The sequence below is a fragment of the Gopherus flavomarginatus genome, chromosome 17 (assembly GCF_025201925.1).
Source record: "Gopherus flavomarginatus isolate rGopFla2 chromosome 17, rGopFla2.mat.asm, whole genome shotgun sequence".
Classification (NCBI taxonomy): Eukaryota; Metazoa; Chordata; order Testudines; family Testudinidae; genus Gopherus; species Gopherus flavomarginatus.
The window spans coordinates 12,537,601-12,563,312 of NC_066633.1; the positions used below are offsets into that span (position 1 = coordinate 12,537,601).

Below are 25,712 nucleotides of genomic sequence, written 5' to 3' on the forward strand. Positions count from 1 at the left end.
AAGTATAGAAAGGATTTAGCAAGAGTCTTGGAAGACTTCTCGTCAAGGGGAAGGGGGCGGACTTACCAGAATTTAGGGTATGTTTTTGTCTAAAGTGAATTCTCTTCTCTCTCTGAACCTACACATCTTTTAAATCAGCTTCTTATGTTTTCTAACTCAACCTGTTGGTAAATCCTGATTTACAGAACAGCAAAGTAGCACTGAAGTAGTAACTAGTGTGAAGCATAAGGGGGAAATCTCAGCTGCTCCGCACTCCCCCTGCCAAAAGAAGTCTAGAGAGCAGAATGGCTCACTTGTTTGAAGAGTACTTGACTGTACATGAAAAAAATATAGATTTAGAAGTAGCTCTAACTATAAATCATATGTTTTACATAAGAATGGCCATACTGGGTCAGACCAAAGGTCCATTCAGCCCAGTATCCTGTCTGCCGACAGTGGCCAATGCCAGGTGTCCCCAGAGGGAGTGAACCTAACAGGTAATGATCAAGTGATCTCTCTCCTGCCATCCAGCTCCACCCTCTGACAACAGAGGCTAGGGACACCATTCCTTACTCATCCTGGCTAACAGCCATTCATGGACTTAACCGCAATGAATTTATCTAGTTCTCTTTTAAATCCTGTTACAGTCCTAGCCTTCATGACTTCCTCAGGCAAGGAGTTCCACAGGTTGTGTGAAGAACACCTCCCTTTTGTTTTAAACCTGCTGTCCATTAATTTCATTTGGTGGCCCCTAGTGTTTATACTATGGGAACAAGTAAATAACTTTTCCTTATTCACTTTTTCCCCACAACTCATGATTTTATATACCTCTATTATATCCCCCATTAGTCTCCTCTTTTCCAAGCTGAAAAGTCCTAGCCTCTAATCTCTCCTCATATGGGACCCTCTCCAAAACCCCTCATAATTTTAGTTGCCCTTTTCTGAACCTTTTCTAATGCCAGTATATCTTTTTTGAGATAAGGAGACCACATCTGTAAGCGGTATTCAAGATGTGGGCGCACCAGGGATTTATATATGAGCAATAAGATATTCTCTGTCTTATTCTCTATCCCTTTTTTAATGATTCCTAACATCCTGTTGGCTTTTTTGATTGCCGCTGCACACTGCGTGGACGTCTTCAGAGAACTATCCACGGTGACTCCAAGATCTCTTTCCTGATTAGCTGTAGCTAAATTAGCCCCCATCATATTGTATGTATAGTTGGGTTTTTTTTCCCCAATGTGCATTACTTTACATTTATCCACATTAAATTTCATTTGCCATTTTGTTGCCCAATCACTTAGTTTTGTGAGACCTCTTTGAAGTTCTTCACAGTCTGCTTTGGTCTCAACTATCTTGAGCAGTTTAGTATCGTCTGCAAATTTTGCCACCTCACCGTTTACCCCTTTCTCCAGATCATTTATGAATAAGTTGAATAGGATTGGCCCTAGGACTGACCCTTGGGGAACACCACTAGTTACCCCTCTCCATTCTGAGAATTTACCATTAATTCCTACTCTTTGTTCCCTGTCTTTTAACCAGTTCTCAATCCATGAAAGGATCTTCCCTCTTATCCAATGACAGCTTAATTTACGTAAGAACCTTTGGCGAGGGACCTTGTCAAAGGCTTTCTGGAAATCTAAGTACAATATGTCCACTGGATCCCCCTGGTCCACATGTTTGTTGACTCCTTCAAAGAACTCTAATAGATTAGTAAGATATGATTTCCCTTTACAGAAACCATGTTGACTTTTGCCCAACAATTTACGTTCTTCAACATGTCTGACAATTTTATTCTTTATTGCTGAGATCACCTCTAGAGCCCTTTTTAAATTTTCGTCTTACATTGGCTATATTCCAGTCATTGGGTACAGAAGCTGATTTAAAGGACAGGTTACAAACCATAGTTAATAGTTCCGCAATTTCACATTTGAGTTCTTTCAGAACTCTTGGGTGAATGCAATCTGGTCCCAGTGACTTGTTACTGTTAAGTTTATCAATTAATTACAAAACCTCCTCTAATGACACTTCAATCTGTGACAATTCCTCAGATTTGTCACCTACAAAGGACAGCTCTGGTTTGGGAATCTCCCTAACATCCTCAGCTGTGAAGACTGAAGCAAAGAATTCTTTTAGTTTCTCTGCAGTGACTTTATTGTCTTTAAGTGCTCCTTTTTTATTTCATCCAGGGGCCCCACTGGTTGTTTAGCAGGCTTCCTGCTTCTGATGTACTTAAAAAACATTTTGTTATTACCTTTGGAGTTTTTGGCTACCTGTTCTTCAAACTCCTTTTTGGCTTTTCTTATTACATTTTTAGACTTAATTTGGCAGTGTTTATGCTCCTTTCTATTTACCTCACTAGGATATGACTTCCACTTTTTAAAAGATGCCTTTTTATCTCTCACTGCTTCTTTTACATGGTTGTTAAGCCACAGTGTCTCTTTTTTTAGTTCTTTTACTGTGTTTTTTAATTTGGGGTATGCATTTAAGTTGGGCTTCTATTATGGTGTCTTTGAAAAGTGTCCATGCAGCTTGTAGCGATTTCACTCTAGTCACTGTACCTTTTAATTTCTGTTTAACTAACCTCCTCATTTTTGCCTAGTTCCCCTTTCTGAAATTAAATGCCACAGTGTTGGGCTGCCGAGGTGTTCTTGCCACTACAGGAATGTTAAAATGTTATAATATTATAGTCACTATTTCCAAGCGGTCCTGTTATAGTTACCTCTTCAAGAAGTCAAACTGCATTTAAATTGTATTGTAGATGGAGTCCACTTACCCTGATTTGCACAAAACTGAGCCCGAAGGTTTTGAGTCCAAATATGCCAGAGAATATATCTGCTCTGAAGGCTGTCTCTGCACAGGTCCTGCACCCACCATGTTTCAGAAGCAGGAATGGAGTCTGTCTGGTGTCTCCCTTCCAGTCTACCTACTATGAAATGATTGCTGGGGAATGTGAGAGGGCAGAGCCTGCCCCTGCACTTTAGCAGCCTTACAGGAACCTACCACCAAACAATGGATTAGTTTCCCCACCCATTCACCTTAACAAGGTGTGAACTTCTGAAGGTAAGAACAGAAACTGCTTCACCCACCATCCCCTCCCCATCTTCAGGTCCTTTGACTTGGTATGGCTACACTTGACATTTCAAAGCGCTGCCGCGGCAGCGCTTTGAAGTGTGAGTGTGGTCGGAGCGCCAGCGCTGGGTGTAGCTTGCAGCGCTGGGAGCCGCGCTTCCAGTGCTGCGGCACTGATTACACTGAGGCTTTACAGCGCTGTATCTTGCAGCGCTCGGGGCGTGTTTTTTTCACACCCCTGAGCGCGAAAGTTGCAGCGCTGTAAAGTGCCAGTGTAGCCATGGCCTTAAGCAGTGATGTCCTTGATCCACAGACGAGATCTAGTCACCTTGCATATGCAGATTCTGAAGAATCTCCACTTCCATTTAAAAAGTGGTTTCTAACCCTCAGGACTATAAAGAAATAACAAAGCCTTCCAAATGTGTCCCTAAGTATTTAAGTGGAAGCCTGAATCCACAGGCAACCTGAAACAACTACTCCAAGAAGTGTGAACTCCCTCCACACCACCCATTAATCTTGTTAGGCTGTAAACTTGACAGCCTAAGGACAGTACTTTAAAGGCTAGAGTTAGCTTTATCATTGCAGATCCTTTTGTCAGATGCAATGGAGAAGGAGTGGAAGTGAAGCCCAGAGTGTGGGAACTGGGAGTTACTGCAGAGAAGGAAATGCAAAGGGAATAAAAGGAAAGAAAGATGCAAGAGTGGGGAAGGAAAGAGAGAGAGGGACACACATAAGATGGAAAAGAAAAAGGGCAGAAACAGCAGTTGTCTTAAAAATGAACATTTCCTCCGAAGCAATGCTAAATATGACAATAGTGTACTGAACTAACACATAATGATCACAAGTAAAAGTTTAATTACTACATAAATTCAGATTCTACCTTTGATCTCTATGCAAACCTCCCCTTGACATCAGTGGGAGCTGAGCTGTGAATAGAGCCGAGTATGTGACCTTAAATGTATATCTGTACCCATGAATCAGATTTAAAAATGGAATTCAGATCTTGCATTGGTTCTGTATTCACCCATTACAGAAGTGTTTCACCCTAAGTTTCCCCAATAAAATAGGTCAAGATTCCAAAACTAGCTTTCAGTGGAAGATCATTTTTCTGCTATTCTCCCCCACCACACAATCAAATTAACTAGCCCAATTATTTGGGAACAGTGCAATTTGGCAACATGGAAGGGGGGTTTGTTCCCATCCATCCTTTCTCTGAAACCAATAATACCAAGAAATGAGATCCGAAGAAGTGGGCTGTAGCCCATGAAAGCTTAGGCTCAAATAAATTTGTTAGTCTCTAAGGTGCCACAAGTACTCCTGTTCTTTTTGCGGATACAGACTAACCCGGCTGCTACTCTGAAACAAGAAATGAGAGAAGAAATACGTCCATGGGGAACAGGGAGGCTACCCTCTAACCCCACTCCTTCAGTTTGCTGCTTAGCCATTGGCTTGCTAAAGAGGGATGGAGTCAGCTCACTGTCTGTGGTGTTTCTCTCCCCTCCCCCCCACCCCGCCTATTTGAGCTAACCCCTGGCTGTGTAACATAACAATAAAATCTGGCAGGGGTTTATTCCCACCCACCCTTTCTCTGAGACAAAGAACATAAGAACGGCCATACTGGGTCAGACCAAAGGTCCATCTAGCCCAGTATCTGGCTACCGACAAGTATCAGAGGGGTAGCCGTGTTAGTCTGGATCTGTAAAAGCAGCAAAGCCCTCGTCCAGACTAACCCGCGGCATCGGCGGGTTAAAATCGATTGCTCGGGGATCGATATATCGCGTCTAGTCTGGACGCGGTGTATCGATCCCCGAGCGCGCTTACATCGATTCCGGAACTCCATCAATCCGAATGGAGTTCCGGAATCGACGCGGAGAGCCGCGGACATCGATGCCGCGCCGTCCAGACTGGTGAGTACCTCGATTTTAGAAATTCGACTTCAGCTACGTTATTCTCGTAGCTGAAGTTGCGTATCTAAAATCGATTTTAATTCCTAGTCTGGACGTGGCCAAAGAATCTACCGACAGTGGCCAATGCCAGGTGCCCCAGAGGGAGTGAAGCTAACAAGCAATGATCAAGTGATCTCTCTCCTGTCATCCATCTCCATCCTCTGATGAACAGAGGCTAGGGACACCATTCCTTACCCATCCTGGCTAATAGCCATTTATGGACTTAGCCACCATGAATTTATCCAGTTCCCTTTTAAACATTGTTATAGTCCCAGCCTTCACAACCTCCTCAGGTAAGGAGTTCCACAAGTAGACTGTGCGCTGTGTGAAGAAGAACTCCCTTTTATTTGTTTTAAACCTGCTCCCTATTAATTTCATTTGGTGACCCCTAGTTCTTGTATTATTGGAATAAGTAAATAACTTTTCCTTATCCACTTTCTCTACATCACTCATGATTTTATATACCTCTATCATATCCTCCCTTAGTCTCCTCTTTCCCAAGCTGAAGAGGCCTAGCCTCTTTAATCTTTCCTCATATGGGACCCTCTCCAAACCCCTAATCATTTTAGTTGCCCTTTTCTGAACCTTTTCTAGTGCTAGAATACCTTTTTTGAGGTGAGGAGACCACATCTGTACACAGTATTCGAGATGTGGGTGTACCATGGATTTATGTAAGGGCAATAAGATATTCTCTGTCTTATTCTCTATCCCTTTTTTAATGATTCCTAACATCCTGTTCGCTTTTTTGACCACCTCTGCGCACTCCGTGGACATCTTCAGAGAACTATCCACGATGATGCCAAGATCTTTTTCCTGACTCGTTGTAGCTAAATTAGTCCCCATCATATTGTATGTATAGTTGGGGTTATTTTTTCCAATGTGCATTACTTTACATTTATCCACATTATATTTCATTTGCCATTTTGTTGCCCAATCACTTAGTTTTGTGAGATATTTTTGAAGTTCTTCACAATCTGCTTTGGTCTTAACTATCTTGAGTAGTTTAGTATCATCTGCAAACTTTGCCACCTCACTATTTACCCCTTTCTCCAGATCATTTATTAATAAATTGAATAGGACTGGTCCTAGGACTGACCCCTGGGGAACACCACTAGTTACCCCTCTCCATTCTGAGAATTTACCATTAATTCCTACCCTTTGTTCCCTGTCTTTTAACCAGTTCTCAATCCATGAAAGGACCTTCCCCTTATGACCTGTACATCTATTTGGTATCTTCTGCTGTTGGCTGGGCATGGGTAAAAAGATGAAAAAGTCTTGATCTATATAACCAGTTCTTGTCCTGTGGAAGAAGGGAGAGGCTGATAGGAGAACTGAGGGAGCTAGTGTGGAGCTACAAAATTAGATTTTACAAACCAAGGTTTTGCAAACTCACTGCCTAAATCTTTCTATGCTTCAGCTGGATTGGTAGAAGATCTAACAAGTAACTTCCACTCAAATGCCTCGTCTACCTTGCAGTTTTCAGGAAGTCTTCCACTGTTTCACAGCCCCACTCATGGAAGCACTAGTGTAGACAGGATGCAGCATCATTTAGACCTCTTCGGAGTAGAGTTAGATAACACAGCTATAGAAATGCTGGCAGCCAGACTGCACTAGCAATGGAGCTACACTGCTGGGAGAGCTGACAACTGCCAGTGTAGACCTAGTATATGGTATTAGCAATGACTACATTTTTAGCTGTCATTTTTGAGCCTGTCTGCACTGGGGAGATGTTTTAAAAATCGCTTGAAGACATAGCATAGACCCAGTTTTATGAGGCTTAAGGTAGCCTGACCTGAACCATTTTTTTTTTCTGGTCCAGGCTACTTTAAAAGGCCTAAAATAGGGTCTATGCTACAGCACTAAGCAGTTTTAATGTTGGTTAGAAAGTTTCCCAGCAGAAGAAAGGCCCTAAACGTCTACACTTTGTATATAAGTTGCAGTGGTGCAGGCTGCAGTGCTTATGATGAACCAATGTCTATTCTCTCTGCTATAAAGCTCTCCCTTTCTTACCTCAGTCACTGGGCACATCCCAAAATGGCCAGGTACAGTATCACAATTGGTTTTTAGCTCTGGCTGATCTCCAGTCAGTAGCCCCTTAAATCAAATTAGAATTGAAGTTTGGAGGGGTGGGGACTAAAGCACACTGGTAATCAGAATGATGGGATTTTAAGGGCCAATACCTCAACCTGCAGGGCTACAAAAGCTCTGACACAAAATAAATTATTTTCAGGACAAGTAAATTCCACCCACTCTACTAGTTCTACTAGTAGAGCAGATAGCCATGGTGTTAGGGTCTCTTACCGAGGCTAGACTGTGGGAGGAGCAGGAATGCTTGCTTGGCTCAATGGAGGAAATCCCACTGAGTGTGTCATTGCTCTTGCTGCTAGGACTTTGTACTCTCCTGCTGGAGTATCCTGTAATTGGAAGGGTGGTAAAAACAAGCCTTTAGGTCTTCCCACTGTTTACAGCAATCAGGAAAAGGAACCTATGCAATCAGATGTGGTGTAGCTCACGCTAATCTGTCCTGTGCTGCCCCAGGTTAGCACCACTGGAGGCAGGGTCTCCAGAAGGAAGAATTAGTGCTCAGTGGGGTGAAAAAGGAAGCAGTCACAGAAAAATCTGGTTCAAAGCAAAATGGCTTCATTACAGTCCTGGATGACGAGGGGAACTGTGATTAGTTAGTGACAGAGCATAGATCTGCTGAGTTAAAGGACGTGCAGAAGGAGGAGGAGGTGTATTTCTAATAGCTACAGCTGGGAGTCAGGGTTCTATTCCCTCCTAACTTGCTTTGTCGCCTTGAGCAAGGCACTTAACCTCTGACTTAGTTTCCCCATCAAATATGGAACTATGAATACTTATTCACCTCTTTGGATGAAAGGATGTACGCAAGTGAAAAGTGTTATTGGAGAAATATTATGCATCAGTGCCTCACTTCTCTCCTGCCATGTACAGTGCTAAAATAAGTATCGTTAGTGCAAACACAGCAGAAAACTTGCCAGTATACAGCCAGGAAACTTGCTTGACCTCATAATTAGTGTTTTTATAGAGTTTCATAATTTCACAGTGCTGTACAGACAATAATTAATCCTCACAACACCCCCTGGAGTAGCTGGGTAATTGTTAATCCCATTTTACAGATGGGGAACCAAGAGAACAGTAAGTGACTTGCCCAAGTCACACAGTGAGTTAGTGGGAAAGCTGGGTTTAAAACACAACCTCCTGACTCCCAGTTCTGTCCTCACTCCTGCAGACTACACCGCCTCCTTTACTGCTTCCAAGGACTGCTAACGGTGATTTCAGGGCAGCGCCGCCAATGCCCATGCTTTGGGCAGATGACATTAGCAATTCATCAGAAACCTACCGCCACACCTAATAGGCATCAAATGGAGCCAATGATGGTCACCAAGATGTGAGCTGTGGGTCACTGCATGCACATAGCCACACACATCAAGTGAAAGTATTACACAGTGTGGTCGATAGTCTCCTTTTGTGTTAAAGTTGATGGTAACAGCAAAACTCACTGTAAAGCCCTGCAGCCACTTTTCAATCACTTGTGCTCTAGGGTAATGATTTTGCCCATTCTGCTATCTATAGGCTACTGTCTGATTAGTTTTGCCTCCCAGTCTCATTCTGCCTCTGTATAGTGTTTTGAATTACTTTAGCAACCTGATCTACCCATCTGCTTGGAACTACCTGGGCTTCTGTCCTATATTTTTCTCCTCCCAGCCAATATTGCTTACACAAAGGTTCCTTTAACATTACGTTGCATTCCGCCCCCAGCATCTGCTGTTGCAATACCAACCTTTTTTCACTGAAGGGACCTTCTTGGTTGGTAAAGAGAGGGCAGGGACTCCTCCAGGCTTAATGCCACACTTTTCTGGGGTGATCTGTCTCTTTCGACGTCGACGCCGCTTCAGCTGGTGCGCGGTAAGAGCTAAGGCAACTGTCCCAAGAGCTGTAGCAAACAGCACCTTCCTCAGGCCTGGGGAGAGTCTCAGCTGAGAGAAGACAGACTTTAAACACAAGAGATATAAGAGAGCAACAATGTGACACCACCTGCACTACCCATTTGTATAGCAATTTTAATCCAGGACAGCTAGGACCAAAAGGTGTTTTACTGGCACTGATTTACCCACCAGTGAAATGTAGATGTCCATGGGGTAGAACACAGCAACTGTTCAATAGTGCCAAGCAATGCTAAACTGTTCAGGACAAGATGTGTAGGACAGAATATCTTATCTGACAGACTGCAGGTAGAATTAGAGTCCTGTGTGATTTCCATGCAGTTCTCTCTGTATAATCATTTTAGATGAGAGCTTGAAACCTCACGGGCTGCCTTCTCTATGTGGACATTAAAGATCCCATGGCACTTTTCACAAGAAAAGGAGTTTGCCTCAGCGATCCTGCTCAAAAGATTGTAGGTCCGGACTAACAACCAGAAGTGAAATCCTGGCCCCACTGAAGTCTATAGCAAAAACTCCCATTGACTTCACTGGGGACTGGATTTCACCCCAGCACATATAAGTTACACTACAAATGCTACAAATTGTTTTACATCCACCTAAAGAGGGATGGGGAGTGGAGGGGATGATATACACGTCCCACTACAGCGTTCTGAATGAGTTCCATCATTTTCCAGGCAGTGGTACCAGAGACACTGTTCTGAGGACTGAGAGGTGGTAGATGGCATGTCCAGGAAGCCCTAGGCAGCTGGGAGGTGAGTTAGGTTTGGGCCATTTAGGGCCTGATCTAAAGCCCAATGTAGTCAATGGAAGTCTTCACAATAAGATCTTAAATAAATGCAAAATAGCAGTACATTTATCATTAGGAAAGCACTTACTGTAATACTTATATGCGAGACAGTTACTGTTATTAACCTCAACTCTGAATTTCCTGATTTGGGGGCAGTTAGTCTTATCCCTACTGTTGCATTAGTATATTTTTCCATTTATGATAATCATGTTTAACAAAAACTATACCTGAGTGTCTCTAAACGAAAGATGACCCAATGGTTCTGCTTGATACAGAGAAAAGTGGGGTGAATAGCACGCAGCATTAGCAATTTTGGAGTTACGACAGTGTCACCTCCATAATTATAACCCCCACTTTTTCAGTTGTTTATAAAACTAGTTGTGACACTTGGGACTAAAATTTCAATTTCTACTTGGCCAAAACATGGTAAAATTTTGAAAATTCAGTATAATTATGATCAGCCTAACAAATTAACATGATATGTTGTTTCCACGAAAACTCTGTCTCTTGGAACACAAAGCAGTATACACCAAATGTTCTCTACAGAGCAGTTTTTCTGTACAGTGCCCATTCTTTTCCTCAGCATCTAACCATACTTGCCTGCAACCCTTCCCTACTTCACAGCTAAATTCCCCTCTCTGTTCGATACTTATGTGGCCCCCATCACTGCAGTAGCTGAGCGCCTCACAATCTTTAATGCACTTATCCTCACAACACTCTTGTGAGATGGGGATAATAGCACTTCCCTATTTTACAGATGACAAACTGAGACACAGAGAGGCTGAATGACTTGTCTAGGGTTATGCAGGAAGTTTGTGGTAGAACAGGGAATTGAACTCAGATCTCTCAAGTCCTAGATTATGGCCTTAGCCACTGGACCAGCCTCCCTCTCAACACCCTCCCTCCCCACTGCCAAACCCACCATCAAAGCTTCCCCAGCAAGTGTCTCTCCTTCTCTCTCATCTGCAGGATACTCCCCAAACCTCGCCAGATGACACCTGACCTCTTGTAAAAAGCCTCTATTCCCGATTCCTTCCACAGTCCCTCAAACAAGTGCAATCACCCCATAGCAACCGTTAATTCCTCCCTTTCTCTTGCCCCAGCATCACCCTGTTATTTCTCTTCAGCACCCTCCAAAACAACTGCTGCAGACAGCCCTGTAAAAGAAAACTCCAAATAACTCTGCAGAAAATCCAGCTGTGTCTTTTTTTTTTTTTACCTGCCCAAATGTCGTGTAAAGAAACACAGGGATTTCTGCCACTGTCATTGCCAAGGCCTGGATGATGGACATTCCCTCCGTTCTCTGAAAGGCCATGTCTGAATGAGGCTCAGAATACCCACAGGAGTCAGCGTGTGGGAAGGACACTTATGGGAACTGCTCAGAGAGTTCACAAAGAAATCCAACTTTGTTTTAAAATGTGCCTTGGGATTCCAGAATCGGTCTCCAACTGTGAATTTTCTCTCTGCAAGGAACAGGAAAAAATATGGTAAATAGTAGCAAGAACAGTACAATCTCCTCTGATAAAGAAATATTTGTACAATGCATCTGAAGGCACATTACAATCCATTTAAAATAGCAAGACAACTATAATGGGATAAACCACAGAAAAGAGATATTAAGCTTATTCTTACAAACAGTAATGTCTGCCTCTCAAACTAAACAAGGAAGAGAATTCCCAACCTAAGTAGCTCTGGAGCTTGCAACCCCAAAGATTTTTAGACTAGATCAATGGCCCAATCTACGAGGGATAAGGAAGTATGTCAGCCGAATGGCTTTTATAGTTGTCAGTAGCTACCAGTGTGATGCTCTGCTCTTGTTCGATGACGATAAGTCGGCTGCGTGTGTGTTCCCTCTGTGTGCTGCCCCAGCTCTGCGCAGATAGCTGACACCGCAGACACCGACAGAACCCCCAAAGACCACAGACTCTAGTAAGGTACGACGGCACCCGGCCAGGTTTATTGTCAAACGAAGCACAGTAATAGTTTCCTAGAGATTCTACAGGACATACTACGAATATGTGCCCCGGCAATGAACACGGCTCAGTCAGTGGCAGGACACTCCACAGCCCCCTAGGCTGGACGACGATGTGCACTTCCAGACCTATTCTTATACAGGTGCAGAAGAGTTTACTCATCCCTCCTGACTTACTGAGATGCAGCCCCTTTACTCATTAGGGTGCTCCTTCTACGGTTACATGTTGGTTCAAACAAATCTATCCGTCATGTTGTCCTTTTGACTTGTCTTTAAAATGCACCTGCCTGTTCCTCGTTATCTCTGTGGAGTGTTCTGATGCCATCTTGGCACAAGTTCCTCTAATGAGCACTTATGTGTGGATGCACCTGCTTCTGGCAACCCTCTTCTTGCCAACTTCTGTGAGTGGGGACTGCCTCTGGCTCACAGCCCAGCTTTTGCTTAGCAATGCCTGGAAGTATTTTGGTTCAGGATTCAAGCCTCAGAGTGGGCCTCTGACACAAGAGTTTTTGTTTCAGGGCCTCATCTTACTACAATAGTAGTTCAGGGTCAATTGGTTTAAATACAGTTTTGCTGGCCAATGTGCACAGCAGCCAAGTCACATTACAACCAGACTGAAACAAAATTGCTTTAGCTCAGGCAGAACTAAGCTACAACAGGTTTGTTTATTTTTAATAGAACATAATTGTAACACTTTTTGGCCACATCCACAGGGCCCAACCACCCGCCAGTTCAATCACTGCCACATTTAGGCTATGCTTAAATACAGTTGTGGACAAACTAGCTTTGAACAAGCATTGTTCAGCCAGTATGTATAACCAAAATGTGTTAAATATTATAGCCTTGGTCTGTACCTTGTGTGACGAACTGGGAAAGTTCTTAATGTTTTCTCTGAGTACTGTGTTGGTGCCTCAGTGTCCCCTGTGCAGTTCTTAAGTATCTGGCAGAGCAAAGGGCCAGTGCACCTAAATGCCTGACACTCTGTCTCCTAGCAACTGATGGCCTGGGCCCCTCCTCTGCAAAGGTGCCAACTGAAGGTGTTGGAGACAAAGAGATCAGGTGACCTCCTGGCCCGGGAAAGGGGCTGAGCAGAGAGGAGGGGCTGGGAGGGGTTGTTAGTCTGGAGCTGGCTGGGGTCAAGGGTGGAGGGCAGACCTGGGGGTCTGGCTCACTGCCCCCCAGAATGGACCCAGCCGAGGGGTCCGGTTCGCTGTACCTACAAGCTCTGTTTTAGACCCTGTTCCTGTCATCGAATAAACCTCTGTTTTACTGGCTGGCTAAGAGTCACGTCTGACTGCAAAGTGGGGGTGCAGGACCCGGTGGCTTCCCCAGGACCCCGCTGGGGTGGACTCGCTGTGGGAAGCACACGGAGGGGCAGAGGATGCTGAATGCTCCAAGGAGAGACCCAGGAGGTGAAGACGTGTGAGCTTCTTGCCCTGAACAAGTCTGCTCCAAGGGAGAGGAGGCTCCCCAAAGTCCTGCCTGGCTTGGTGGGGAGCAGTTCCGGAGCATCGCCCGGGGACTCCGTGACAACTGGTGGCAGCGGTGGGATGTACTGCACCCCGTGAATGGTGCTGCTTGCAGTAAGTGACTGGGGAGCAGTAAAACAAAGGAGGGATAATGAGGACCAGGCGTGCTGAAGGCTCAGAGAGGGACGGTTTCAGGGGGCAGTTAACCTCTGGGAGTGTGTGACCAGCGAGAAGGACTGTTGGAGTAACAGGGTCCCCCTGAGGACTGCAGCGAGCAGTCTCAGGGGCGGAAGAGCTTGCCGCTCGACCCTGGGAGAGAGAAGGATTTTTGCAGTAGCAGGGTTCCCCGGGGGATTGCAGGAGCAGTCCCAGGGGCGGAGGAGTCTGCAGCTCGACCCTGGCAAAGAGGTGGTGATCACGAGAAGGGCTGGCACACCAGGGGTTCTTCCTGGAAACCATGGGGGAGCCAAGAGCACACAGGCCTGTGAGTCCAGAGCCACTTGGGAACGGTGAAGTGATGGCCTATCACCATCTCCTTGAGAAGGACATTGTGATCCTGTGCACAGGGGACGTTCACCAAGGCACAGTTAATCGTGCAGTTGGAGGAGGAGGACCACTCTGAGGAGCAGATTCCTGGCCCAGATGAGGCTACAAGAGGATCTGAGAGCAGCTGGAGCATCAGCCAGGCATCCCCAGGAGTCTGGTCCCCAACCATACGAGGGTCTTCACGATCAGGTTCCCCATCAGGGGATCGGAGACGGATGGGATGGGAGCAGAGCCCGAGAGAGCGAGAGGACCATGAGAGAAAGCAAGAGCCCGAGGAAAAGCTGCAGGAGAAGCAGCAGCAGCATGGACTGGCAATAGTGGAGCAGAGACATAGGGGGCTGCCCAGGGGTCAGTGGGGAAACATGCCTGCGGGGGCGAGACCCTGGGACAGAGAGAACTGTGGTGGTGCAGCCCCAGATGCTGAGGGACTGTGGGACCTGGGTGAAGTTCCCTGGGGTGAAGCCCCTTGCCCTGCCTATGGCCCAGATCCCTGTGCAGTCGCAGGAGGGGTCAGGCTGGCTGGTAGTTGGGGTTCTCCAGGATGTCGGCTGGGAGGCCCTGTTGGGGGGGTGACTGTCTCCCCATGGGACAGGATCCAGGCCCCGCTCCTGTAACGGCCGAGGGTTTGAATTCAAATCCAGGGAACCAATTGGCTAGGATGGAAATGGTCAGTGAAAATGCAAATGACCTGGCTGGCAGGGGGGAGGGGCTGCTGGGCTCAGGATACCTGCCTACCTGTAACCAGCCCCCTGGGGCTGAGTGGGAGGGAGAGATGCTCCCTGCCCCCCTGCACACCGGAGACGGGGCTCACGCTGGCTCTGATGCTGTGACCAGAGCAGAGAGCTCGCAGCCTGCCCCCACTGGGACAGCAAGGGCAGTGCTGAGCATGGGGGGAGCTGAGACCCCAGCTGAGTGGGGGGACACCCAGGCAGGGCAGGTCAGCTGCCAAACAGGTTTGCCTGGTCCAGATGTGCTGCTGGGAAGTGATTACACAGCAGGGAGGGAGCTACCAGGGACAGGGCTCAGGGGGGCTGTGACTCCAGGCCCAGCCAGCGAAAGGGAGCAGGTCCCACTCCCTGCCCCAGCTGCTGAATCCCAGACCGAGCTGCAGAGGGATCCCTCCTTGGAGAAGCTGAGGGAACTTGCTGGCCACAGCGCTGCAAACCCCCTTGGGGAAGGCTGCAGGGACAGAGTCCTGCAGGAGAAGGGATTCCTGTACCAGGAATGGGCTCCCCAAGGGGAAGTAGAACTGGGGGGAATCGGGAGGCAGCTGGTGGTACCCCAGGAATCCACAAGGTTCTTCCCGTTCGAGCTGCTGGATGGGAGGAGAGTGAGGGGACCCCTGGACCTGAAGAGGGAGGATTGGATGGAGAAGGGGGAAGACCCCCAGGGGGATCTCTTCCCTGAGGTGGGAGCCAATCTCCCCATCAGGTGTTCCCCATTCAGAGTCACTGGGAAAGCAGCCCAGAGTGCTGGGAGAAGACCCATCCCAGTTTGAACCGCAGGGGTACTGGGGTGGCAAAGGGTGTGGGATGCACAAACCTTCCCACATGCGGCCTGCAAGTGCCATCAAGCACACCCGACCTAAGGGAGGGCGTGAGACTGGACTGCCCTGGTGTAACTCACACCAAGGAATGGGAGAGATGCTGGGCCATTCATGGGAAAGTTGGTGGGTTCGAACTTCCCCAGGTCACTGGCTGGAGTGACCTCGCTCAGTTCGGTCTCGAAGGGGGGAGAGATGTGACGAACTGGGAAAGTTCTTAATGTTTTCTCTGAGTACTGTGTTGGTGCCTCAGTGTCCCCTGTGCAGTTCTTAAGTATCTGGCAGAGCAAAGGGCCAGTGCACCTAAATGCCTGGCACTCTGTCTCCTAGCAACTGATGGCCTGGGCCCCTCCTCTGCAAAGGTGCCAACTGAAGGTGTTGGAGACTAAGAGATCAGGTGACCTCCTGGCCCGGGAAAGGGGCTGAGCAGAGAGGAGGGGCTGGGAGGGGTTGTTAGTCTGGAGCTGGCTGAAGTCAAGGGTGGAGGGCAGACCTGGGGGTCTGGCTCACTGCCCCCCAGAATGGACCCAGCCGAGGGGTCCGGTTCGCTGTACCTACAAGCTCTGTTTTAGACCCTGTTCCTGTCATCGAATAAACCTCTGTTTTACTGGCTGGCTAAGAGTCACGTCTGACTGCAAAGTGGGGGTGCAGGACCCGGTGGCTTCCCCAGGACCCCGCTGGGGTGGACTCGCTGTGGGAAGCGCACGGAGGGGCAGAGGATGCTGAATGCTCCAAGGAGAGACCCAGGAGGTGAAGACGTGTGAGCTTCTTGCCCTGAACAAGTCTGCTCCAAGGGAGAGGAGGCTCCCCAAAGTCCTGCCTGGCTTGGTGGGGAGCAGTTCCGGAGCATCGCCCGGGGACTCCGTGACACCTTGACTAAAGCATGTTCTTTAAATCTGGTTATTCCATTGTTTGGCCCCCATCTCACTGACAAGCCAAACTTGCCATGTTTTAAACCAGTTCAGTAAAAATTCCTAGCCCATAGTAACCAAGTTCAATGACCTAGACATAAGATCTTCGAGCCTCCAGGATGCAGCTGATCAGACTGGAAGCTAAGTTATGCATAAGTATAGCTTTTAAATGCAGATGAAAGTGAGAAGTAGGAAGGGTCTAGAATACACAGGTCCAAACAGATAGATATTTTTTCCATGGCAACAGAACAATTTTGTATTAAATAAAAATTTTAGTCAATATATAGATCGAGAAAACAACAACTTGAGAATTTGAATATATGCAGGACTTCAGTACATGCATCTGCTAATCCACGGAGTGATGGATTACAGCAATCCAGCCTGCAAGTTATCAAAGCGTGGATTGCCTTCTCTGCATTGCCTCAGACAGCACAAGCCAAAGTGCAGTGGTGTTACTTGGACTGTAAAAGGAAAATCTGTTTGGAACAGCACAATGTGACCTTCAAATGGCAGAATTAGATAGAAAAGAACAACAAAAATACTGACAGCAGCAATGAAAAATATTAACTGGATCACAATTGTAACAACTGCCTAAGGGGCAACAGCTTGTCATGAGACCAACAGCCAAAAACTCTCTTACTATTTTCAAACTTTAAAAAATTATCTGATACTCAACTCTGGAGGCTGGTAACACAAGCAATAGCAACACATATTGCTTCAATTATATCAGCAGAGAAAGCGAAAGCAAAAGCAACAATGTATAGGACAGTTATGTATTTTCTTTTGTCCAGAACTCTACTGGAATGTCATAAGTTAACAAAGAATGCAGTATACCCTCTCCATCCCTCCTGGGCTGTAAGCGTAAGGCAATGAATATGCCTTTTGAGAAAACTGAGGATTTTAAAGGGTCAGGTTTTTGGAATTACTTTGTTTTAGGGTTTGATTTGTTACTATTGTAATAATGTAAGGTGATTGAATTTCTCATTTCGATTACTGTGGCATGCCAAGTTCAATTATTTATAAAGCATAAATTTAAAATGGATGCAAAGCAAACTATTTTCAAGGATACAGTTAGATAATGTACCCCAGAAACCCATTCGGATATTGTCTGAGGTGCTCTAATACAAACCTGAGCATGGTTCAGTAACCTCCTTGGCTACTCTCTCATAAGCCATTACCTAGATACTTCCCCAGCACAAACTCCCATAAACTCTAGAGGGGGGGGGACATCTCCCTCAATGCTCCGTTATGAACCCCACTATGGGAACCTAATCCTGCTGCTGCCCCCTCCCAGCTTGCAATGTTGCACAGATACTGCTCCAAAGTAGAACCCCAGTGCTAGGAAGCTGCCTTTCTGGCCACTTCCTTCTAGCCCCAGAATCAGCATGCCCACCTCCCTGCCTTATCAAGGCACCCAACTCCCCCAAAATCTAAACCTTGCCTTCCCATCACTTCTGCAGCGGCGCAACCCCCACCGAAACCAGTACCAGGCAGCCATCTCTGTGGCTGCTCCATAATCAACCCCAGCGCGGCACAGCCCCGTGCCCAGGGCGCACCCCAGGCTGGCCAGCCCCCAGGCACGCCGGCTGCATTACCCCCCCCTCCAGCACAGCTAGCCCCATGCGGCGGGGGGGCATAAACCCAGGTCGCGGCAGCTGTACCGGGGGGCCGAGAAGTGCTGCGCGAACCCAGCCCGGGGCTGCTCACCCAGCTGGACCCTATTGCCCCTGGCCCTATCGAGTCCCCCCTACAGCAAAGAGACAATAACCCTCTCCCCTCCTCCCCCGCGCGAATGGAAGAGTCTACATCCCCCGGCACCCCGGGCGCTACCACCCCCAACAGGGGGAGCCCGCAGCCCTGGCTGAGCCGTTCTCACCCAGGCACTTCCCATGGCTTCGGAAGGGCAGCGTCTCCTTCCCCTGCGCGCCCCAGCCTAGCCTGACTGCCACCAGAGGGCGGAACGCGTGGGAGGCCGCCCACTGCCAGCCAATAGAACAGCGGGCTGCCCCTGGGCGGACCAATCAGCTGGCTCTCCTGGCCAGGTGGTGGCGACAGCGGAGAGTGCGGTTGAAGAGCGAAGAGCAGTCTTCCCCGTGGGAGGGGAGGAGGGCATACATGTCAGTGTTGATTGACTGTGATTGGCAGGCTGAGAAGGAAAGAGGCGGAGCTTCTCTTAAAGCGGCAGCCTCAGCTAGCGGCACCCTCGGGGACCTGAGGTTCCTTATTTACCCTAGAGCTCAGGGCCCACACAGCCGCCCTGTAGGACTCCGGCGCTGCATCCATGCGCCAAGGCCTGGGCCTGCACGAAGCTGCCATGGCAGACAGGATAACAGCGAGGCCGCGCCGCAGGGGGAGGCTGCCGGGTGCGTTCCCCTTTAAGAGGCAGCCGGGAGGATGCCAGAGGGCGCCGATGGGCCCTATAAAGGGGCGGGCGCGCCGAGGGCTGACTCGGCTTCGCGCTAGTCTCGCCTGCGCGCTGAGGTGCTGTAGCTGGGCGGCGGAGAGGCTGGGAGCCGGGCTCCGGCGGCGCGCGCGGGGATGGATTTCAACATGAAGAAACTGGCCTCGGACGCGGGGGTTTTCTTCAGCCGGGCCGTGCAGGTGCGCGGCGCGCGGGCGGGGGGGGGCTCCGGCGGCTGTTCCTGCTCCTCCCGCGGGGTCCCTAGGAGAGGCTGTCTCAGGGCTTCTCGCTCCCCCCCTCGAAAACACTCTGGCGGCGCCTTGGGTGTTTCGCCCCCCTTCGCGGGCCGCCACCGCAGGCTCCGCAGTCTGGCGGCGGGTCCCCGCCTCGTGGGAAAGAGGCGGCTGGGGCGCCTGGCTGGTCAGTGAGGGTGTGAAGGCGGGGAGAGCCCCTGCTGCTCTGTATCGCCTCAGGCCTCATCCCCTCCAAGCGGGGACTCCTCCAGGCTGGGGGTGGAGAGATGCCCCCCCTCCCCCGATGCGGTGTCGTCCCCTGAAACCAGCTGCCTTGCATCGGGTAACAGCAGCCCGGCCTCTGGCTTGAACCCGTGTGTGTGTGGAGCTGGCTCCCAAAGAGGGCGAGTGTGAGGATGAGCCTTTTGGGGGAGTCTCCCGGCCAGGGGGCTCGGCTCTGTCTCTGGGTTACGGCTGCAGTGCTGGCTGCGCTTTGCAGCCAGGGACCTGTTTGTGTCTCAAGTAGGTTCTCTCCTTACCCTTGTGCCCCAGGGGATTCTGCTGCTGAGAGACGTGAGCCCATTACGCTACTCGGTCCTGCTTCTGCAGCCTAACCTGGGAGTATGTGGAGAGATGACGATGGGCTTCTCACTCCCCATGCCTGGCATGTAGAATGACCCTGCTCTTAGCAAGACCCATAACTAGAAATGCTGGGGTAGGAGTGGAGTGAAGTAGGGGACACACAAACCCAAGATCCTCCTGTTTAAGCATCTGGACTATGAACATTGTCCTTTATTCCTGTGGCTCTGGGGGAAGACTGCGCCTCCATCATTTTAGTAGGTATCCTGGATTATGATTAGGATTTTTGTAGGGGAGACTTTTCCTGTTAGCCTCCACCACCCGCTAGCATATATAACATTGATGCACCACCAAAATGTCTTAGATGAAGGGGAAGTTACCCTGCCCTTTTGTCAGTGGGAGTATTGGAATAACTGAGAACACTTGTGGGGGAAGCTACCTATGTGGTAGGCACTAGCATTCCAGTCCACACCCTTCTAGGTCAAGTGTGAACTAGACAAACCCTCTTCTACCCCTGAAGAGGGTCCCTCTCTTACTTCCTTTGCTTGCCAGCAAAATAGGGCTAGGATTATAATGAGAAATAGGGAGGGTAACTTCAGTGTAGCATTTCTAGTGACTGTTCTATTGTAAAGCTGCTTTGAGCCCCTGCATGTGAGTGATGGTTGGACTGTGGTGTCTGCTTCTAACAGGCAAGAAGAATTTTCCCTGCCCCAGAGTAAGAGCTGCTTGAACAACACTCCTAAAAGCTGACCACCTCCTTTATATGATGGTGGGTCTCAGGTCAGTGGACAGGAAACTGGTTAATGCTAGAGCATATGGATGAGATTTGAGTTCCTATTCCTTTCTCTACCACAGAATTGCTTGCTTGGTACTTCTTGCTAAGTTAGTCCACTCATCACTTTGTTGCTATTTTTCAAACTGTTCTCTTACCTCTGTGCCCCATTCTGGAAACAGGGTTACTCAGAACTCAACATCGGTGCAGATGCACCAAAGCCCTATAATGCTTGTAAAACATCTGGAGAGTCTTGCATGGCAGGCCCTATAGAAAGGAGAAGTAAGTGACGAACAGTGTAATGAAGAGACTGTAAAGTGAGGGTTATGATCAGTGATGGAGCTGGTGTTAACAGTTTCTCTGTGGTTTGCTTGTATTCTGTATCTGAATTATAACTCCACTCCCTTACGTATACCTTATTCAGAAATACCAACTTTGGGCAGTGTCTCGAATGGTGGTGAACAAACTGGGAGTGTTGAAAAAGGAGGACTTAAGTAAACTACATCCCTGTTGGTAGCAGGGGGCAGCAGACTGCTGCCTTATTTGACAATTTAGTAAGCCAAAGTCCTGTTGTCCAGGCAGTACCTGGAAATGTGCAAGGCACTTCATAAAGACTTTATCCCAGAGACATCACATTTTATATAGAGGTGGCTTGAAAATGGGTAGCAGAGCAAGAGAGGAGGAGTGGCAGGGAGGAGGATGACTAACAATAGCTCGAGGTGCTGTAGTGCAATGTTGGTTAGATCATCGTTCTTAAGGAGAAGCTTTAGCTCTGCAGTGACAGTCTTAACTGTGCCCATACATGTGGTAAAATGGCTGGGTTTTGCTGGGAACTCAAACTATGTCCAGCTTCCCGTCCTACAGCTGTAAAAGAGCTGTGGCATGCAGTGATCCTGCTTGATTTGAGTGAGCACTAAATGCTGGGTTGACTGAAACATGGCCCAGCTTTGGCAAACTAGGTTTAGTATTTGCCTCCTGGCATGTTTCCAGAGTGATCCTTGAACAAAATCTGCTCCTATAAGGGTAGCCAGTTGTGTAGTCCCAGTCAATGTAGTAGGTGGTAAGACTACATTCTTCTTGACTAGCTTCAACTCAGTTACTTGAAGCTTGTTGCTTCCCATGTGCTAGCTGTAACCTTCAGGAAGGGATCTGTGGAACTTTCTGTTCTGTTTTAAGCTGTCTTAAGAGGAACTGAAACTTAAGACAGTTCTGATGTAGGACCTGGGCTTTATCTTTTAGCTTGGGTGGGGGGAAGGTAGGTATGTTGTGTACTTGCCTGTTTCAACAGGAGACTGCCTGCAGTGGTGTAGTTGTTGGACCCGGGTTACAAGTCAAGGTTGGTGAAGTAATATCTTTTATTGGACAACTTATGTTGGTGAAAGAGATGAAGAGCTCTTTGTAAGCTCAAAATCTCCTCAGGTCAACAGAAGAGTGCAGGCTCTTCAAGAAGCTAGTCTATTGTAAACATGCCTATTACGGCAATGAGTCTGATGCAGTGAGAAGAGAAATAGTTAATTCAGGTACAGAATAAGGAGCAGATGGCAAGCTTAACAATCCTGTTATCATGCAAATGATTGTAGTAACAAAGGGAAAGGAGAAATGCTGCAAAGATATGGCATGTTTAGATTTGGAAGGCCTTCTAAAGGTCATTTATCAAAGACTTGTACAAGGTGTAGGAAGGAACCAGCCTAGGGATCAGCAGCTCTTTCCATCAGTGATTTTAGTGCAGAGAGGGAAGTTTATAAATAGCTTCTCTTGGCTACTACACCCACTTAATATCTTGCATATGAATATTCACATCATTCATAATTAAAAGAAACAAAGCAGCATAGGGCAATTGGTACCAGGGGACTGACTTTGTGGGTTTTTGGTAGGTGGGAGAAGATAGAGTGAGTTGAATAGTGATGATGGAAAAATCCTCCCCCTGAAATGTACCAGTGAGATTAGTCCCCCTTTGGGTTGTGTCCTAGTAGAGTCCTGGTATTTGGATGAAAAAGCTAGTCACAGCATAGATTTCTGCATCATGGTGCCAGACAGGAGGATATATACACCCACAAAGGGGTAAATGGTTGCTGGAGGAGGTAGCATGTGATTTTTTTTTTCTGGATGTCTGCTGTTTTGTTGTGGTTGAGGGAGTGGGAGGGAGAGCAGGTCTGCAGCTGCCTTCTTCAGCACAGCAAACTTCTCGGGGAAGGGACTCTGAGTTGGCTAGACAGAACTCAGTTTTATAAAGCACCCGGTGTTGCTTCCTGCTGCTCAAGGCACTTAATGATGTTTCTGGCAGTGCAGTGGCTGAGAAGTAAATGGACTAGCCATTATGCACTCAGCTATCACTCATGTTACAGGCTGTCTGGCTGAGAGTGAATGTCTAGTCAGACAGCAGAGTTTTAACTCCTGTTCCCATAGAATCTCCATCCCCTATGAGAATGTGTGAAAAGAACTTATTAACATTCCACTGTAAGGGTGGCTAACCCTTGATTGTGTCCATAATGTGAGAACAATTCCTATCTGAACCTGTGTCAAACAATGCCCCTTCAACTTGTGTATTGAGTCTTGTGGAAATAGTCTGGCCTCCTAACATAGACAAAATCAGCTGAGCTCAACCAGGGTTGTGATGAACTTCCACTAAACTTAGTCTGCTACAACACATCCCTGAACTCCATTGACCCCTGCTCATAGGGGAAGTTGTTCGCCTTGTGCTCTGAGGCAAGGAAGACTTGTAAATTTCCCAGTGCTGATGCAGTAGTTGGGGCCCATGGCTTCAGATTCCAGCAGAGGTGGCTACAGCAGTGCTGAGGTTGTGCAGCATCTTGGCAGAAAAAGTAAATTTTACATGACCATTAGTCCCCACCTTGGCATCTTGTTTTCCATCACATCTTGGGTGAGTCTCTTCCTTCAATAAGGCAATGTTCAGTGGCCCTAATTTGACTGTTATACTATTGCTCTTTAGAAAGACAGAGCAGGAGGCAGGGAAAAGATCTGAGTTTCAGCATGGCAGCTAGGGAGAGTGACCTGCCTTGCTGACCTTCTCCTGGAGTAGGAGGCTGAAGATGACTAGTGGAAGGCTTTCAGGTGAAGGCAGCTGCTAGCAATGGGGTTCCTTTCTTGAATGGCTCAAGAGCTCTCTGTGACAGCTGCTTTCCTTTGCTGTGAGGGAGTTCCATAGGTCACTGCCTGCCCCCCCTCATTAGCTTGACTAGATAGCTCTGCAGGAAGGGAGTTTTTCTGGACTAAGCCCCACAGGTGTGATCTTGCTTTGTTGGAGTGCAGACCAGTAAGCTGTGTTGGTTATGTAATAGGTAAAAGACTGCAGTTTGAGAAACAATAAACCAACACTGCAGCGTCATCAAGTGTTGCTCTGCTCCATAAATTGCAGGGGTGCGGGGGTAGACTGGGAAAGGACTCATCACAAATGGGTCCAATGCACCATGTGATCCAAAGGGTTTTGCCTATAACATATGTCTTCCTGCTCCCCTTAAAATAAAATCCCTGAGCATGTCCCTCCCATAACCTTGCTAGCAGTACTTATGGCTAAACTCCAGTGCTAACAGTTCTGCTGCTGATTTTGGAGGGCCCTAACATTGCAACACCTCTCAGTAGTGCACTGGCCTCATTGTGTGGACTTGGAGCACAGCATGGACTGTGGTACGGCACCACAATTGCCACCACCTGAGCTTTCTCTGGTCCAGAAACTGGATGCAGTGCATTGGGATTCTGGAGGACGCTTTGGATGTGGGAGATAGGCAACCTTATAGCAGGTCATGCTCTCTAGCACAGCTTGCTGACAAGTCTTCAAACAGTTCATTCTGTTAATTTTCCTTTAATCAGAATAATAGGCATGCTGGTTCTCAGGGATGGTGAGTCCCTGGACTGATCTGTAAGTGGGCTCTGTTGCTATAGAAATGGGAATCTAAAATTATTAAAAAGGGACTGCTCTGAACATCAAAGCAGACAAGTGGCTGACATTAGTCTCTCTGCCAGGGTAGCAAATGTGGCTGTTTCTCTATGCTTATGCACAAATAAAATACACTTTGAATTCTTCCAGGGTTTCTAGAAATAATTACTTTATACGTATGGAAACTGGTTATCTGTTAATGATGCACATTATGCATTATTTGAACTTTAACTCAAACTCTGAGACACTAATCCTCAGGAATACAACAAATACTAGCAGCCAGATGTGTGAGGCTGAATTCTTTTTTCATTTTCCTTTTAAAAAGGACATCCCCATTCCCAATATCAATGACATGGAGAAATAACATATAGGAAGTAATTTCAATGGACAGCCTTTTAAGCAGGATCAAGTAGATCTTATAATGTATGGCTACTGTTTTTTACAACTTAGCCTCTTAATCTGTTTATTTTTGTTCTAACACAAATGGTCCTTCTGAAGGTAACACATATAGGTAATGTGTGCCCAATTAGATTAAAAAAATTAAAGGGGCATTTTAAAATGGCTTTAACACTGTACCAGCATCTGCAAGACTATCCTGGTGTTAATGGTTTTCATATCGCTTCAACACAAGAACTTTGTTTGGATCCCATTCTTCTGCTCTGACTCCTGGTTGCCCTGAATTACCATGGTGGGCTGAGAAGGCTATGTATGGCGCCTGATGCAAACTGGGTTTAGGCCTCATTTTGAGGGCATATTGTGAGCTGCAATAGCTTTTCCTTCCCCGCCCCTCCCAAAGTGATGCTCCAGAGAGAGAGCAGTGTTAAGGTTACTTACTAGAACTGCCTAGGTTGGATGAAGCTTACCTAGATTAGTTTCTTTAGGTGTCAGACTTTATTAATCCTCTGTGGGTTGTCTCTGAAATAGCAGAGGTTGCAGCAGCCATGGGTAGTTAGTTTCTGCAATGCCACAGGCACTGTGTAAAACCCACTGGCAGGACCTCCAAGATATAGCCTTGTCACCTGTTCTACTTGCTGGTAGCTTGGAGAAAACAGAATTTTCTGTTTCAAAGGCCTCTAATCTGCTTCTTTTTTAAGATTTAAGGTGGGGGAATATCACTTAAACAGGGCATCTTAGTAAAAATTCAACACTACAAGTAAAGAAGTCTAAATTTAAGATTCCTACATTGACCTTAGTCTGCCTTACATCTCAGTCCATCTTCCCTATTTTCACATGGGCCTGCTCTCCTTGAGTGTTCGTACAACAGGATGTTGTCTCATGAGCACTATATTGAGGAGGAAAGGGCAGAAATCATCTACAGATGCTTGGCAATGTGGCTTTCCAAGGGACTGTAACTTCCTCAGCTGAAGTTGTAAATGTTGAGGCCTTGCATAAGCCAGTGTATGACTGCCTGAGCTATACCTGCCCCACATTAGTATCTGTCACTGACCCACTTGGGAAGCTTTTAGACACTAAATTACTTGGCCAAAGAAAAGGGTACATCCCACTGAAAACTCACCCTTGACCACAGGTGATTGTCTTGCTATCTGAGCCATGAGGGCTGTGGACGGAACCGTTGTCTCTAGGACATGGTCTAATACATTACTCCTGAGCACTGAAAGGACTTCCTCCCATGTTGCAAGTA

The 25,712-nt window shown here is 47.3% G+C and overlaps 2 protein-coding genes across 10 annotated transcripts in view; one reads left to right on the top strand and one right to left on the bottom strand.

The window, feature by feature from the left end:
* MIGA2 (mitoguardin 2) overlaps positions 1-18,134 on the bottom strand; it is a 34,500-nt gene extending 16,366 nt beyond the window's left edge. Inside the window, exons 1-4 of one of the 4 annotated variants that reach the window (XM_050926195.1) lie at positions 18,067-18,134; positions 10,969-11,212; positions 8,800-9,010; positions 7,299-7,411 (exon numbers count right to left, since the gene is read on the bottom strand). In XM_050926195.1, coding sequence (XP_050782152.1) covers positions 7,299-7,411; positions 8,800-9,010; positions 10,969-11,064 — 420 coding nt within the window. In that variant the 5' untranslated portion in view covers positions 11,065-11,212; positions 18,067-18,134. Of the gene's footprint in view, positions 1-7,298; positions 7,412-8,799; positions 9,011-10,968; positions 11,213-11,545; positions 12,278-17,319; positions 17,712-18,066 lie in introns of those variants that run through there. The other 3 variants (XM_050926197.1, XM_050926194.1, XM_050926196.1) reach the window with 3 other exon arrangements.
* A 500-nt stretch (positions 18,135-18,634) lies between these two features.
* SH3GLB2 (SH3 domain containing GRB2 like, endophilin B2) overlaps positions 18,635-25,712 on the top strand; it is a 39,412-nt gene continuing 32,334 nt past the window's right edge. For 3 of the 6 annotated variants that reach the window (XM_050926200.1, XM_050926202.1, XM_050926204.1), the window contains exon 1: positions 18,635-18,791. In XM_050926200.1, the coding sequence (XP_050782157.1) occupies positions 18,729-18,791 (63 nt within the window). In that variant the 5' untranslated portion in view covers positions 18,635-18,728. The remainder of the gene's footprint in view (positions 18,792-25,712) is intronic. The other 3 variants (XM_050926201.1, XM_050926203.1, XM_050926205.1) reach the window with 1 other exon arrangement.